General features: G+C 37.5%; 1 protein-coding gene and 1 long non-coding RNA gene across 6 annotated transcripts in view; both read right to left on the bottom strand.

Annotated features, from left to right (window-relative positions):
- ZNF800 (zinc finger protein 800) overlaps nt 1-14,788 on the bottom strand; it is a 51,566-nt gene extending 36,778 nt beyond the window's left edge. The window contains exons 1-3 of one of the 5 annotated variants that reach the window (XM_032276083.1): nt 14,306-14,788; nt 13,552-13,670; nt 8,085-8,180 (exon numbers count right to left, since the gene is read on the bottom strand). In XM_032276083.1, the coding sequence (XP_032131974.1) occupies nt 8,085-8,180; nt 13,552-13,612 (157 nt within the window). In that variant the 5' untranslated portion in view covers nt 13,613-13,670; nt 14,306-14,788. Of the gene's footprint in view, nt 1-8,084; nt 8,181-13,551; nt 13,762-14,110 lie in introns of those variants that run through there. The other 4 variants (XM_032276085.1, XM_032276081.1, XM_032276084.1 and 1 more) reach the window with 4 other exon arrangements.
- Nucleotides 1,078-4,015, bottom strand: LOC116550226. Its single transcript, XR_004268282.1, has 2 exons — nt 3,296-4,015; nt 1,078-3,262 (listed from the first exon to the last, which is right to left on the bottom strand). It is a non-coding gene; the product is annotated as an uncharacterized LOC116550226 (long non-coding RNA).
- Nucleotides 14,789-15,263: the final 475 nt, after the last annotated feature.

Raw genomic sequence — 15,263 nt, 5'->3', positions numbered from 1 at the left:
CTTACAAGTGCAACGTGTTCAGCTCCTGTAATGCTCAAAATCTATTTGTTGAAGAAACGCTACTATCTAGGGAATCTAAGTACTATGACAGAATATCTTTAGGCAGAGAAAAAATAAATGGCAAAAAGTACCCAATCTTTAAAATAAAAACATCTACCAGAAATAAAATACAAACGGAAGGTCTTCAGTCACTATTTTCCTATAGCTCTTTGCCGCAGGTAAGTTGGCAAAACTGATCTGCAGTACTTTACTAATTAATGTGCCTTTACTTTCCTCAAATTAAAAAAAAAATTTTAATGACATTATATTGACTTGAACAGGAAAAGCCCAAGTACCCAGAAAAATATCCTTAAGGTTGTGTAGGTGCAAAGTGTTGTTTCATTTAAGACGCATTTACCTGTCTATTAAGCTCTGGGGCATTGCTAAAGAGTATAAGGTATCTTAGTAGTATAATTAATATTGTAGGGTCTGTAAGAGTTAAATAAAATAGTTCAGATTCAATCTTTTGCAATCTGTTTACATTTAATCTTTGAAGTGTATTTTATCATTTTGAAGACAATAATAAAATCATTTTCCCCATCCCCTAAAACACACACACACACACACACACACACGCACACGCACAGAGAGAGAGAGAGAGAGAGAATTATTGTTGATCCAAGCATTCAATATCCTACTGCGAAAAAGTTACTAGGTTATCACAACTTTACTACGTCTTTAGAGATTCCAAACCTGATATTATCTACTTGTGTGACCTTAAAGAGCTTTATAATCTTTACACTTTGGTTTACTCACGTTATAAAATAGAACAAACCTAACCAAACCTATATTGAAGAATTATTAAAGAAAATATGAACCTAAATCCCAGAGAAATTATATACTTGAGTTTCTACTGGAAAAAAAAAATGTATAGAATGAAATAATTTCTTTCATTTCCCAAATCCAAATCTATGTTTACTCCACTAGTCCTTACTACAAAATCAGAAAACATAAATTTAAAAAGATTCAGAGAATAGCCTGAGTGTTATTGTTTATATGAAAGTAAATTCTCATATATATATTTCTGAAGTCCATTTCATATTACAAAATACCTTGGCAAGGACTGCTAATATGGTTAGTTCATAGTTAACTTCGTAAGTGAATGACAAACGATGAGAGGTAGAATGATTTAAAAATGCTTTGGTTAAGGCTTTCTAATTGACCTATACATAGCTCTCAGGAAGTGTAGGTGAGTATAATAGCAGTGGGAAGAAAACAGGAAACTTTTGCACACGGATTCTAAACTATAAAACCTGCCAGACAGATTCAATTCTGTCTTTAGGATAGTCAAAAAAGATTGAAGAGGAAACAGAGATAATCTGAACTAGGTTTAATTTAAGAATTAAACTTAAGATTTAAATAAGATGCTGTACGTGGCGGCAGATTTAAAGCATAAAATAATCAGTCTGTAAACAACATGAGATTATACATAAAAAATAGTCAAGTGAAAAATATAAAACTGTATCCCTAAATCAGACATATCATTTTGTCTACCAGGTTCTCGATCACAGAAAAATAAAGACACTATCAATTTCTTAATTAGTCTTAATTATACAGTAAATTATATTCAGTAGGGACTGTATATTTATTCTCAATAAACATCCAAAAATGGTATTTTCCTCTAACCTTAACTAATTAGTCTTAATTATCAATCACAAACGCTTCCCCCAACACACATACACACACACACACACACACACACACACACACACACACACACACACACACACTTTCTCTCTTTCTCCCTCTCTCTCTCTCTCTCTCTCTCTCTCTGTGTGTGTGTGTGTGTGATTGTCGATCCAAGCATTCCAAATTTCTTTCAGGTCCACAAAATGTTCTCTTTCCCTCCCTTTTCAGGCCTTCACCTACGTTTTTTCCTCCCTGACTACAATGTTCTCCCACTTTCCTGATCTGACTCATTTCTAATAATCCTTAAGATCCCAGGTTAGATGTCACTTCCTCCAGGAAGCCGTCAATGACATCTTATCTGCTTTGTTGTTGTTATTAAAAATCCTTCATCTATATTCTTATAGCATCCTAGAAATCTACACTAGCTTATCCTACTATTTTGTAATTACTTTTCCATAACCCCATTAAACTGGAAGATTAGAACAGAGAAGATATCTCTGATGCTCAACATTACCCCAGCCCTCAGGATAATGTGTGATTAACATTTGCTAAATGGCATATTAGAGAGCTCTATGTTTTAAAAAAAAAAAACTTCTCTAAAAATAAGATTTTTTAAATCTACATGAAGTTAACGGAGAAGTCAAAAATGAGATATTAAAACTCTTCTAATTCTACTTACATATTTAACAAATGAGAAAAATAAGATGTGTCCCAGTCCACAAACAGATATTAAAAGTTTTTCCCTTAGTTTCAGTCACCATTTGAGATTTTGTTATGTTTTTCCCATGGGGATGGAACAGCTTTATTCAAAGTTGGCTATCATATTCTGATTGCTCTGCTCACTTACAATTGGACACAGCCAGTTCTAAGTGCCTCTGTCAATAGCTAGCTAAAACTTCCTGTCACTTGAGACAACAGACGTGGTCATCTAGACAGCAACATAAAGTTCTTCCACTGCTCTTGATGCTGAGAAACAGACAGCAATGCTGCCTTCCTTCTTCTTTTCTTATACTGCTCTCTTTCTTGCCTTAGGTTTTTAAATTATCTTAGAAATCACCACTTACTGCTTACATAGATCAGTACCTTTCAAACATCCAGCCCTCCAAGGGAAAGGCTTGTGATAGCTAAAGATTAATGACTGTATATTCCAGATTTTCACACATAATAGGTGTTCAATAAAAATTAGTTAAATTTCATCAAGTGTTTACCTTGTGTTATTCTTTAATGGCAAGTGCATTGCATGTACTGATGAAAATGTTTAAAATATATTTTCAAAAGGAATCAGTACACAGTTTTACATTACGTTGGATGGCAGTCACATTACAATATGACAATATTAATTCTAACTCTTCTATCCTAGAAAAAGACAAGGTTTCATTTTCTTCCTTAATGCACTGATATTTTGGTCAACACCCATTTTAACTGATGACAGGAATACTTCTTAAATGGTATACTGCTTGCCTACTACTGGCTCAAACATAAACTCAATCTTATTTAAGATGACCACTTAACTACAATATCATCCAAACATTGCAAGCAAGTAAATGTGTGTTCCTTATCACAACTCCTGAAGGAAATTTCTTACTGATTATCCCTTAACATAAGGATTTGAATATGCAAAGAAAACTTAAGAAATTGAAAGTTTTATCCTAAAACTATCACCTATAAGGGTTGGTTAAAAAAATATGTTAATTATAGAGCACTGCCACATACCACAATCAACTTATAAGTAGAATAAAATTATCTTAGGACAGTGCCCAGTTGGGGAATCTTTTGGTTTAACCTAACAAACGCTTATTGAGCACACATCAAATACCAGGTACAATGTTACTCATCGGAAATAAGAAAGATACGTTCTGTGCCCTCCTGAGAAACTCACAGACTAATATAAATGGCTGTGGTCTTGGGAACGTAACACCAGACGACATGCTTTGAATCTGAATGTAAGAACAACAAATCAAACAAATCTACTTTTTTCTTATACAAAAAACAACTAGTCCCATTTTAAATTTCCTGTAACTGCTACACAAGAACAAAAAAGGAAAAATTCATCATAGGTATGGCACTGTCCTATGTACCTCAGAAAAATCACATCCACCTTATGCTTTGCCTTCAGAATCAGGACTGAAGCGTCACCACTCAGTCACAGCTTAAACTAACTGCAGTTAAAGCTGTTTTAAGCAATTAAAAGAAAAGCCTAAGAGTTAAATGATCAAACCTAAATTTAGAAAGATAATGACAGTGGCTGGGCGCAGTGGCTCACGCCTGTAATCCCAGCACTTTGGGAGGCCGAGGTGGGTGGATCACGAGGTCAAGAGATCGAGACCATCCTGGTCAACACGGTGAAACCCCGTCTCTACTAAAAATACAAAAAATCAGCTGGGCATGGTGGTGCATGCCTGTAATCCCAGCTACTCAGGAGGCTGAGGCAGGAGAATTGCCTGAACCCAGGAGGCGGAGGTTGCGGTGAGCCGAGATCGCGCCATTGCACTCCAGCCTAGGTAACAAGAGCGAAACTCCGTCTCAAAAACAACAACAAAAAAAAAACAAAAAAAAAGCAACAAAAAAAAGAAAGATAATGATAGTAAACACCACACGAAGCTAATTCTCATTTTTCATTACCATACTATCTAAGTTACAACTTATTCCTCCATAGAGTGAAAAAAAGATAGAGCTCCCTGCACGTACTACTCTAGCATATTCTAGGCCTGGTATCTCTTTGTCTGCTTAACTTGCAAGTTAAGCTAAATGGGTTTTCTTTTTATAATAAGTAATATATGTTTGTGGTTTTAAATAGTAAAGTACAAAAGGTTTATAGAATCTTTTCTACAAATTATACATTTCTCTTCTTACAATATTATATATTACATGAATTTCAAAAGAAGATGTTAGCTTCATATTAAAGACCAGTCTTGAATACTGGACAAAATCATTTTTTATCTTTCTAACCACAAGGGCATTCCAAAGTTCCTTTGCTTCTACCAGACAACTAAGAGATTCTGAAAGAATACTAAACTCAACTAAACCAATTTAATAAATACATAAAAGATATTTAATAAATATGTAAAGGTAGTGTACTTTTTAATCTCCTATTTAAAATTTTGTTTAGTTTGGGGAGAGAGGTCAAACAGGAAGGAAGATAAAGTGTTACAGAAAGGAGGGGAATTTGAAGACACCAAATTACAAACATGATCCTAGCAGGATGACACAGCCAAAGCAAGACTACACAAAGGGCAAAGCACAGTCAAGGTAGTACCAGAAGCCAGGGCTTCAGAGCAAATAGCAGGTCTCAAGTCAGCCAATCGTCAGGAATTTCTGAGTAGAAAACTGCAGCTGCAAAACAGGCAGGCTTTATCTAGAGACTGATGTCAAAAATAGTTGACTCTACAGTCAATAAAGCAAAGGTACAGAAGAGTACGCAGAGTGAGCTACCATTTGTATTAAGAAGAAAATGAGAGATATATGTTTGTATATGTATAAAAAGGTCTCTGGAAGAAGGCACATAAACCATGTAGCAGTGTTGCCTGAGCAAAGCGGAGCTAGAGGACAGAATAGCATAGAAACTTACTTTTTCCTCTATAACCTTTTGTACTTTACTATTTAAAACCCCAAACATATATTACTTATTATAAAAAGAAAACCCATTTAGCTTAACTTGCAAGTTAAGCAGACAAATAAAGAGATACCAGAAGTCAATAAAAATTTGTAATTTAAATCCAAGAAAACATTTCAAAGCAAAAGCTGAAGCGTCAGGCAAACAGAATGGGTTAAAACTGGTCAAGCAGTCAGTATAGCATACATGGAGTGCTGGACATTAAAAATGGGTCAGCTCTTTCCTAAGACAGAACCTTTTATGAACTTCCAGCTTGCACAGGAATTAATACCTGGTCATAGACAGCCCCGTGTAGGCAGAGGAAGGTGAGACACAAAGGAGATGATACAGCAGCTGAAGATAACTAACTGAGCTTGAAGATAAAGGTAGCTAACCTAACATATTACTACTGCTCAACCTGATTTATACCCTGTAGGTTAACAGATGCAAAAGCATGGACTCCATCAGGATTCCATCTTCAAATATCTGTCAAAGATATATAGCACCACCAGGATAGTTCTTTAAATGCAATGTGTGTGACCTAGTTGTAGTGGAAAGAACCTAGAAATAGATGAGTCATTGAGGGTGTGCTTGGGAGTAGAGTGGAACAGGGAAGAACTGACAGAGCCTCACAGCTAGAAGGGACCTTACTTCCCAAGTTATGCAGTCCAAGCTTCTGTAGCATTCTCCCAAGGTTTTAGTCAGTCTCAGCTTAAACACCTTAGTGATAAAGAAGAGCTACCATAGGAGACTTTAGATTAATCAGAAATGCAACAGATCACTATCTTGAAGAAATTAAAATTTCTTCGTTACAGGATATAGTAATGAAGTAAAATAATTCTTTTTTTAATCCAAAATTAGATTCTGTGTACCACTCAGCGTATTTCTAAATTACCTCTAATTAGAACTGTTGGGTACTTAGAAAGTTAAAATAATAGTATTTTCAGAATTTGACTAAATAAAAAATAACTTGAAAGGCAAATTTGCTGATATCATTTTAAAAAGATCACAATTCAAAAGGTCAACATAAAATGGCTTTGGAATTATATACCATTTCAGATTGCCCATTTCACTGCCTCACTTCTTTAGCTTAGAGAGTAAAAATATGACAAACACAGAGAACAGATATGATCACAACACAAGAAGAAAATGATTAATTTCATCTTTAAATATTTGCTTTCTAAAATTAAAAAAGGTTTTTGGAATCTTTTTAAATTTTGTACCTATAGAGATTTTGGATACAGATTCTTGTTGAAAAGGCATTTTTTTTTAACAAGTCATAGCACTTATGACTTAATGAATTCTAAGTTTCTTAGTCAAAAAACACTGACACAGTATAGCTTAATTAATTCTGAATTATAAATTTTAAAAAAGAAACCTATAAGAAGTAATATTACTAAATATGAAACGCTATTGCTCTCATTTCCATGGTATAACAACAAAAAAAAACTTTTAATCTCTATTTGAAAAGTAGCTAAAACAAACAGAAACTATTTTTTCTGTTATGCCAGAAATATACTGTCCCTAATGAGTAAAATTCTATTTTAATTGAATTTATCACAGGAAAATCTGACCCATAAATTGTCAGTTGAGGGCAATTATCAAAAGTAAAAAACAATAAAAAATCCCTAAAATAGTTTATACCACCATCCAATATAAGGATAGACAGTTGGTTTACACTCAATACTTACTGAATTAAATATAGGTAAAAGCAATACCATGAGTACTACAGATGAAAAGTCTAAGAAATGGATCTTTTGGAGAGTCAGAGAAAAAATAAATGTTTTAATTTAGATTAAGGGATAACCTATTTCTTACAATCCTGAAGTAAAGCAAACATATGCTTTCCCCTTGTATAACAATTTAAAAACAAGCATCTCAAAAAATTTCTCATGAATACACAAGTAGTTACATATGAATTATTTTTTCCTTTGAACCTCAGAAATTTTTCATTAAGATAGTAAGATTTAAAATAAAATGACAAGATATTCTAATCCTCTAAGTGTCCATCAGTTAGATATCCAGCAGTTATATTTATTGGCTTGTCCACATTTGAGTGAATAGTCTGTAGTATCAGAGAAGTCAAATCTACAAGAGGTGGATAAGTGGATCATAGAAATACAGCAACCTAACATTTTACTGACAACATAGGAGTGCTAACAGTTCCCAATCATTTTACATGTTGTAAGTAACACCTGTTTTTAAACACTAGATTGCAACTACACAATTATATTTATTATAAAGCTAATTCTTATTATCAGCTAATAAAAATAAAATCTAAGCAAATGTATCTGAAGATATCAGGGCTGGAATATTGTCTTTCTTCTATCTTGTGCTCTATTAAAGATGCCAAAACTCCACAAACTCAGGGGTTAGGGAGAAGAAAATGAATCACATAAACAGAGATAAGGTAATTAACCTAGAACAAATGACTTCTCAGACATTCTGAGTAATCTACTATACCAAAGCTCATGAAAACCCAGAATAATTTACTGTCTTTTGAGAGTTTACACAAAACATGCCAAAAGATATCAAGGGATCCTTTAAGAAGTGCTTTAACAGAAAATACACCACATAATGTATTTCTTTAAATCATACTAAACAAATTTATTTTAAAAAGAATATACCACATATAGTACTGAAGAATAATCTCTAAACCATGTTAATATTTATATATCCAATTTTAAATATGAAAAATTTAAGTATTCTATAAAGAAAACCAACATATACATTTTAATGTTTTTTAAAAATTATTTCTAAAGACTTCTACGTAGTTTTTAACTATTATGTGATGATTGAAAAATATATCCTAAAACATTCATACCTGATCGAAAGCACTCAATTATTTGTTGAATACCAGATTTGGATGTCTGTAGTGGTTGCTGTAACAAAGGAGGATCTCCAGGTTCCAGGATATAAACTACATGGAAGACAAACACCCATCCCAATCCCCACAGAAAAAGGGTTATTTAAATCAATTTACTATTAAAGTAAAACAATGGCTTGCTACAATTACATTAAGGATAATCACACTTGTGCCCACACATGCGCACACAGACATATATATAATATGCAGATACATATAATTTTAACCATCTTTATAAGGCAAAATGAAACATGGAGAAAAATGCTAAAACTATTCTCAAGTAAAGGCTAAATTAAAGCTACTTAAGGCTACATATTAGGTTTAAGTACAAATACCTTACTATTTTGGTATTATTTAGTACACATTCTTCATGTTTGCCTTCTTATTCCCCTTGAAGAGGAACCACTATATTTAATAAAAATTCTAAGGCCTAGCCACACTTCATAAATCATTCCAAAATCCTCCGGATAATCTGGTAAAACTCTGGACATTTATGAGCAAAAAGTCAAAACCCACTGCCTATGGAAATAACTGAACAAGTGCACAAAGATGGATGCAGAAGAATGTTCACTGTAATGCTCTGAAGCACTGAATAGAATTGAGAGAAATTTCAAACACTTTAAAAGTCTCTTAGCAGTGACCAGATCAAATAAACTATGAAATGTCCATATGACAGACCTTCTCATGGCTGTTAGAAAGCATGAGTTAGTTCTACTTGTATTTACAACAAAGGATGACAATAATTGTTAAGCAACAAACACAGGTTATAGAATATGATCTCATTTACATTAATACATAGGTAGATACAGAAATACATAAATTTAATACATATTTGTATATTTGTATAAATGTTGTTAGGGTGGGCTTTTAGGAATGATGTTTGCTTTCTGCCTCACACTCCAATGCTGCTTCAAAGCCTAGCTTTCAAAATTATGCATTTTAGAAAGAACACATTTTTACAATAAGTAAAAATAATCTTTCCATTAAAAAACTGTTTAACTCATTTTTATATAGAGAGGTTTATATTATCCCAAATGCCAAAGATTCTCAGATTAGCAGTATAGTTATAAAATAAATTACAGTAATATGAATAAAGGCAACAGAAAAGGAAAACCGAGCTTCTTCATCAGCTATCAAATAGAGAAGGCTGTGATGGAGAAAAACTCACCATTTTAATTATCTCTTTTTTAAATATGCTATAATATTCTACTCAACTATGACCGTTGTAATGCAGGACCACCTGCTTAGTGTGAGGAGAAATGAAGGCTGATTTCAATGATGTACACTACTCTTGCTTCAGGGTTTAGGCTTAGCCAGTACTTAGCTTTCTGATAAGGGGGCAAAACTAGCCTATTGTACTATGTATATAGATACAGGCTTAGATTCACCTTTATGCTTCAAGACTAGTGCTCAGTGTACACAAACAGGAGGAATGATGTTTCAGGACCAACTTATTTCATCAAGCAAAATTTCCCCAATTTTAAGAGACACTTGGCCTGGTGCAGTGGCTCAGGCCTATAATTCCAGCACTTTGGGAGGCTGACACAGGAGGATAAATTGAGTCCAGCAGCTCAAGACCAGGCTGGGCAACATGGCAAGATCCCATCTCTACAAAAATACAAAAATTAGCCAGGCATGGTGGCTCATGCCTGTAGTCCCAGCTACTTGGGAGGCTGAGCTGAGAAGATCACTTGAGCCCAGGAGGCAGAGGTTGCAGTGAGCTGTGATCACACCACTGCAATCCAGCCTGGGCGACACAGCAAAACTGTCTCAAAAAAAAAAACAAAAAACACTTTAGGTGTATTATAGATGAATTAAGAACACACACACACACACGCACACGCGCGCACACGCACACATACACTCATTTTGAGAATATCTCACATTGGCACTAATTGCAGCGATTAAAAACATAAGACTCCAGACCTGGACTGTCTGTGTTTAAATTCTTTTTCTGCCATTTACTAGACACAATTAGGGCAAATTAAACTCTCTGATTTCTCTTTTCTCATTTCCAAAAAGGAGATTTTCAAAGTACTTAAATCATAGGGTTGCACAGGGGTTAAATAAGCTAATACAGGTCGGCCGCTTAAAACAGAGCCTGGAACATAGTAAGTGCTCAATAAACATTCTACCATCACCATCATCAACATGTATCCATCAATTGCTTTCCTGACATCCAAAGCTAAAAAATCTTTTTTCAATATCAAACAGAAAGAGAATTCAACCTCTTAGGAAAACAGAAGTTTGTAAACAGACCAGTATCATCTATTTGAATAGATGGATTTGTTCTATCTATACATTATAGCAACAGGTAACTACCAAAAAAAAAGTTAACTACAAAAAAAAGGGTGAAAACCCACACAAGTGTAAAAAACGAAATGCCTCAAAGTTTGCCTCTATCAGTTACAAGAATTCTAGAATTGGAGGATGAAAAAACAGAAATGAATAAGGGAAAGAGATTGGGGAAAACACTCTTCTCCTTAGAGCTCCTTCATCTACGAATGTGTTCCAGAAAACCTTTTATATAAAATACACCAACTTCTACTTCCACATGACAGCACCTCATTTTAAAGCTAAAGCAAATGTTCTTACCCATCACCCTCAGAACACTGCTTCCACCAGAGCACACATACATCTGGAGATAACATTCAAAATAAGCCCAGGATTAGCTGAGCCGTACCTGGATACAACCACTTGGTATATACATCTGTGTGGCTCCTACTCTAAAGAAACAATTATTTCTTCACTTGAAAACATACTCTTAACTCTAGAAAACCTTATTATATTAATACTTTATAAAAATTGCTTCTTACATATTCTATCATCCTCCCAAGATCAGACCCACCCAGGTTACATGATCATTTAGAAAAAAGCATCTTTCTCCCACCCAAAAACCGAAATCCTCAGAACATCTTTCCTTACCATCCTTCCAAAAATACACTTCTCAGAATATAACATCAACTTTTCTAAGTCTCTCCTCCCTTAAAACAAAACCCTTAAAAGATCCTTCTACTTATGATGTATGCGACTGCTTACAAACACTAGGGGGAAGACAGAGTAGGTAGAAGGTAGAGAAGGGAATTAGGGCGGGAGGGTGGAAGAGAGAACATAGGAGAAAAGAGACTGTCCATGTAATAACAACTGATGGAGTTGTGTGATAGTTACATCAAGTTCCTTGTATCATTCTAGTTTTGAAAGTTGGGAAATTTCTATTAATAAAATCTTATAACTAAGAAAATACATACACCGTCAGGTTTATAGTGCCACCCTTCACTATAAACTGACCTATCTCTTCAAGGCACAATGGCCTCCTCAGGAATATACTGCTCTCCTCTGGAGACTCACCCAGTGTTCATAATTTAAATGAGGACAGATTTTTCTCAAATATTATGTCATCCTCCATCTGTGGACAAGTTCTTTTAAAAGCTATCATACTACAAGATATTTCTTTCAGTCTTGGAAATATCCTACCACTCAGCATATACCTTCCCCTGAAATAATGACAATGAACTACCCTATAAGTTAACAAACTTCTAGCTTTCCATTCAACAAAATTGTCAGAAAGTTTGATTCATGCTAAGAAGGCAAGGAAACAATAATTACTGTTGACCCGGTAAATCTGAAAATTAACCTGCATAAAAAAAGTTTCTAGTAAAAGATGATAAAAATTTTAAACTAATGCAATTTTATCTGAGTTCCTGCTAACTGGGGAGGAAAAAAAACCAAGCAAAAACATTTAAATACACATTAAAAAGTTCAACTGTAGAAAATATCTTTAAAAAGACATTAAAGTCTTCAGAAAACTTTCATTATCAGAACATACTAAATAAGGTATAATCACAGATTAGCTTATCTGTTTATGTCTTTATGTCTATCTCTTCCCACTGAAATATTTTATGAAGAAAGGACCTTATCTGTCTTGTTCCCCACTTATATCCCCATTGCCTTCGACAGTACCTGGCTCTCAATAGGTGTGGAATAACAATTTGTTAAAGAAATGAATGAGCAAATAAATTTCTTCTTAAATAAGATGGCTTCATTAATTCCATTTCAATGATTAGAAGTGTTCTCAGAAAAAAAAAAAAAAAAAAAAAAAAAAAAACTAGACTAAAAAGTCAGTGCAACATGAGTTTAAATGGCATTCACACCTGTATAGTTCCAAACTAGCATATTCCATTCAACATGGGTAAAATATAAGTGATATATCTTAAGTTCAAATACACAAAATATGCAATGTGAAAGGGTCATGAAAGATAAACAAGAGCAGTTCAATAGAAACTGGATATCATCCAGGGATTGCCTGTTTTATTAGTACAGGTAAGTTATTATTGATCTCAGCAAAGTACAGTAGAGATAGGGCTGTAGTACAAATTTTATCCCTACGTGTAGCAAAGTTTTCTGAAAATGAAAGCTCTTCCCTATTACTGATGACATTTTTTCTCATTAATCAGAAAATTACCTAAAATGAGCTCTACTGTTAAAATCCAAGTACATAAGTGCAGTTAAAATACTCCAACAAAAAGCAAGCAAAAGTATGAAAAAATGTAGTAACTTTTAGGTCAAAAATAATGATAAACATCTCCCTTTAAACTAGAATAGCATAGCCTTCATTTGATTTAGTGATGGTATGCATTCAATGATTCCCTTTTAAGTTATACTTTTTATAAAATGCATATCATAAAGCATATCAAAGTTCTAAGAAAAAACTGTCAACAGTTTATATCTCAAGTTTATCAAATTAAAGTTTGCTAGTATTCCTCATGAGACTCCGACAAACAACTTTCTCATTTCATAAATTCAACTAAACCAAATTTCACCCCATAAAATACCCTGGAAATAATTATGTATTCTACCTAAATGAAAAGAAAAGAGATTTCTCTTTTATTTTGCAATATAATATGTTCTGCCCAAGAATTTTTTTTTAAAGGTTACACTTAGCAAAACCTGATTCTCCCAATGACTTACAAACTTTTAAAACCCAAACTAAACTCACTTTTAGGCTTTCAGAACGATTTGCTGATAAAAATGCAAAAGAAACTTTTAATTTTTAAAGTTTCAATGAAACAATGTCATGACAACAAATCTAGTATTCTATTTTTTCCTTTCTCTTCAGTTCTAAACATTTACAGACCATAAGAGTATACTAACTGCAGGATGCCTTGAAAAAGAAGGAAAACGAACTGAGCGACTGATCTTGTGGAAATGATTTAAGGTGACATTTGCAGTACTTTTTTTAAGGGATCAAGCAGGGGAGACCTCTTGTTTGTACAAGCTTTTAGGTTCATAACTGGCTTATGCTGGGGAAAATTATAGCCCGCTTAAGAATGACTACTAGGGGAGGAGGGAAAAAAAACTAGAAAGAAAGAGAAGGCAGAGGGGCTCTGATGGAGGGCAAAGCTACTGGGGACGAAGAGGGGTATACCTGGTTCACAACATCCGTGATGATGGTGGTCAGTCTGACAGTATTTGTCCCTTAAAGGCATTTTCAGTGGACTCGACCTACTTTCCTTTCACTGTAAGAAGCTCTTCATTGCGGCGCGGCTGTTGAAAGAAGCACAAACCCGTCACTCGCCCTGAACTTTCTGGGGGGCACTGGCTGCATTTTCCAGATACGTTCCCAGCACCAGCCCTCCACTTTCCCTCCAAGGATCCGCACCTCTCTCGAGAAGAAGAAAACAGAAAGACGCATAAACCCTCCTGCAGCCCAAACTCCCCACATAGGTTCATCGCCCTACCCGGAAACGCAGCCTCGGGTGCGCAGCGAGGGCGAAGGCCTGGCCGGCTGCGCGGGCGGCTGCGGCCTCGCCGTCCCGGGCGCGCGGAGAGGGAGCGCGGTGCGCGGCGGCCACCGCCGGGCTCCGGTACGACTGAGGTGCCGCTCCCGCCGGCTGCCGGCCCACACCGCGCCCTCCCGCCACGCACGTGCGTTGGGGTCTCCCTGGAGGAGACCCAGTCCCCCCAAACAAGTGCGCCCAACTTACTCAACTCCTAGGGCGGGCCGGCGGGCGGGCGGAAGGAAGGAAGGCCGGGCGGCTGCGGGGACAGCCTGGCGTGGAAGGCGGCTGCGGGCCCCACCTGGCGCAGCCTCCGCTGACCACGCGAGGGAACCGGGGCTCGGGCCGGACGCGCTCCCAAAGAGTCCCCGCCGGCGCTGACGCGGAAGCGCCACAGCTCACCACGTCTCTCCGCTGGCCGAGGCGACGGCGGCGGCGCCTCACGGCGTCCTCCGCGCTGTGTGGCTCGGCGGGCGGCGCGCGGGTGCAGGCAGTTGACAGGAGGAACCGCCCGGGAGCAGCCGCCGCCTCCACCAAAGAAGCCGGAACCGGAGCTGGCAGGACCTGAGGCGCCCCTCGCAGGGGCAACGGCTATTGCCGCAGCCGGGGTCTCCCCAGCGCCGCTCCACCTGCAACGGTCCCTCAGGCTTAGGAGAGGGGCGGGGAAGAATGGGGGTCTCCCCCCACCGTGGGCCTTTTCGGTGGAAGTTGTTGTTTGAGGAAACTTTATTAAGTCAGCCTCTCTTTTTCTCTGTCGCCCTCTCCCCCGGAGAGTCCAAGCTACCGCCGCGGAGCGCGTAGGAAGGGAGAAGCACAGACTCTCCGGCAGCGACAGGGAGCGACTGACTGACCCCGGACGGAGATGGGGCGAGGGCAGGAAGTGACAAGCTCACCGAGTGGGTGGGGGGAGTGTGGCCGGCACGCCCGGGAGCGTCGCGCGCATGCGCCCGGCCAGCACACCAGCCTGTGGAGAGGAGACGCGCTTTGCCCGCCGCGACCGGTGGGGAAGGAACAGGGGCCGGGGGCTCGAGGGCCGCGTCCGAGAGCGGGGAACCGGGGCAGGGGACACCAGCGGCGCAGCCGGTGTCTCGGGCGGACAGAGAGCAGAAGTCCGGGGTGAGATGTGAGACCCGCGGTGCGGCGAGCGCGCCCTGGAGACTGGCTGGTCGGCCACCAAACTGTTGATCTGGCTGTTCTCTGTCTAGTGGAACTGAAACTCGGGGAGGGTTGGGAGAGGACTTAAGAAGCGGAGGGCAGATGTAGGAGCCATAAGTACTGATGATCCCCAAAAGGCTGTCAGTGCATTGCTAAATGGCAACAGCTGAACTTATTTTTTTCGTGCCAACAATTTTCGAAGCAC

The sequence above is a fragment of the Sapajus apella genome, unplaced genomic scaffold (genome assembly GCF_009761245.1).
Source record: "Sapajus apella isolate SASKATOON/1434 unplaced genomic scaffold, GSC_monkey_1.0 scaffold7, whole genome shotgun sequence".
Lineage (NCBI taxonomy): Eukaryota > Metazoa > Chordata > Mammalia > Primates > Cebidae > Sapajus > Sapajus apella.
The sequence above is the reverse complement of the archived record's forward strand: the minus strand, read 5'-3'. Positions and strand labels throughout refer to the sequence as shown.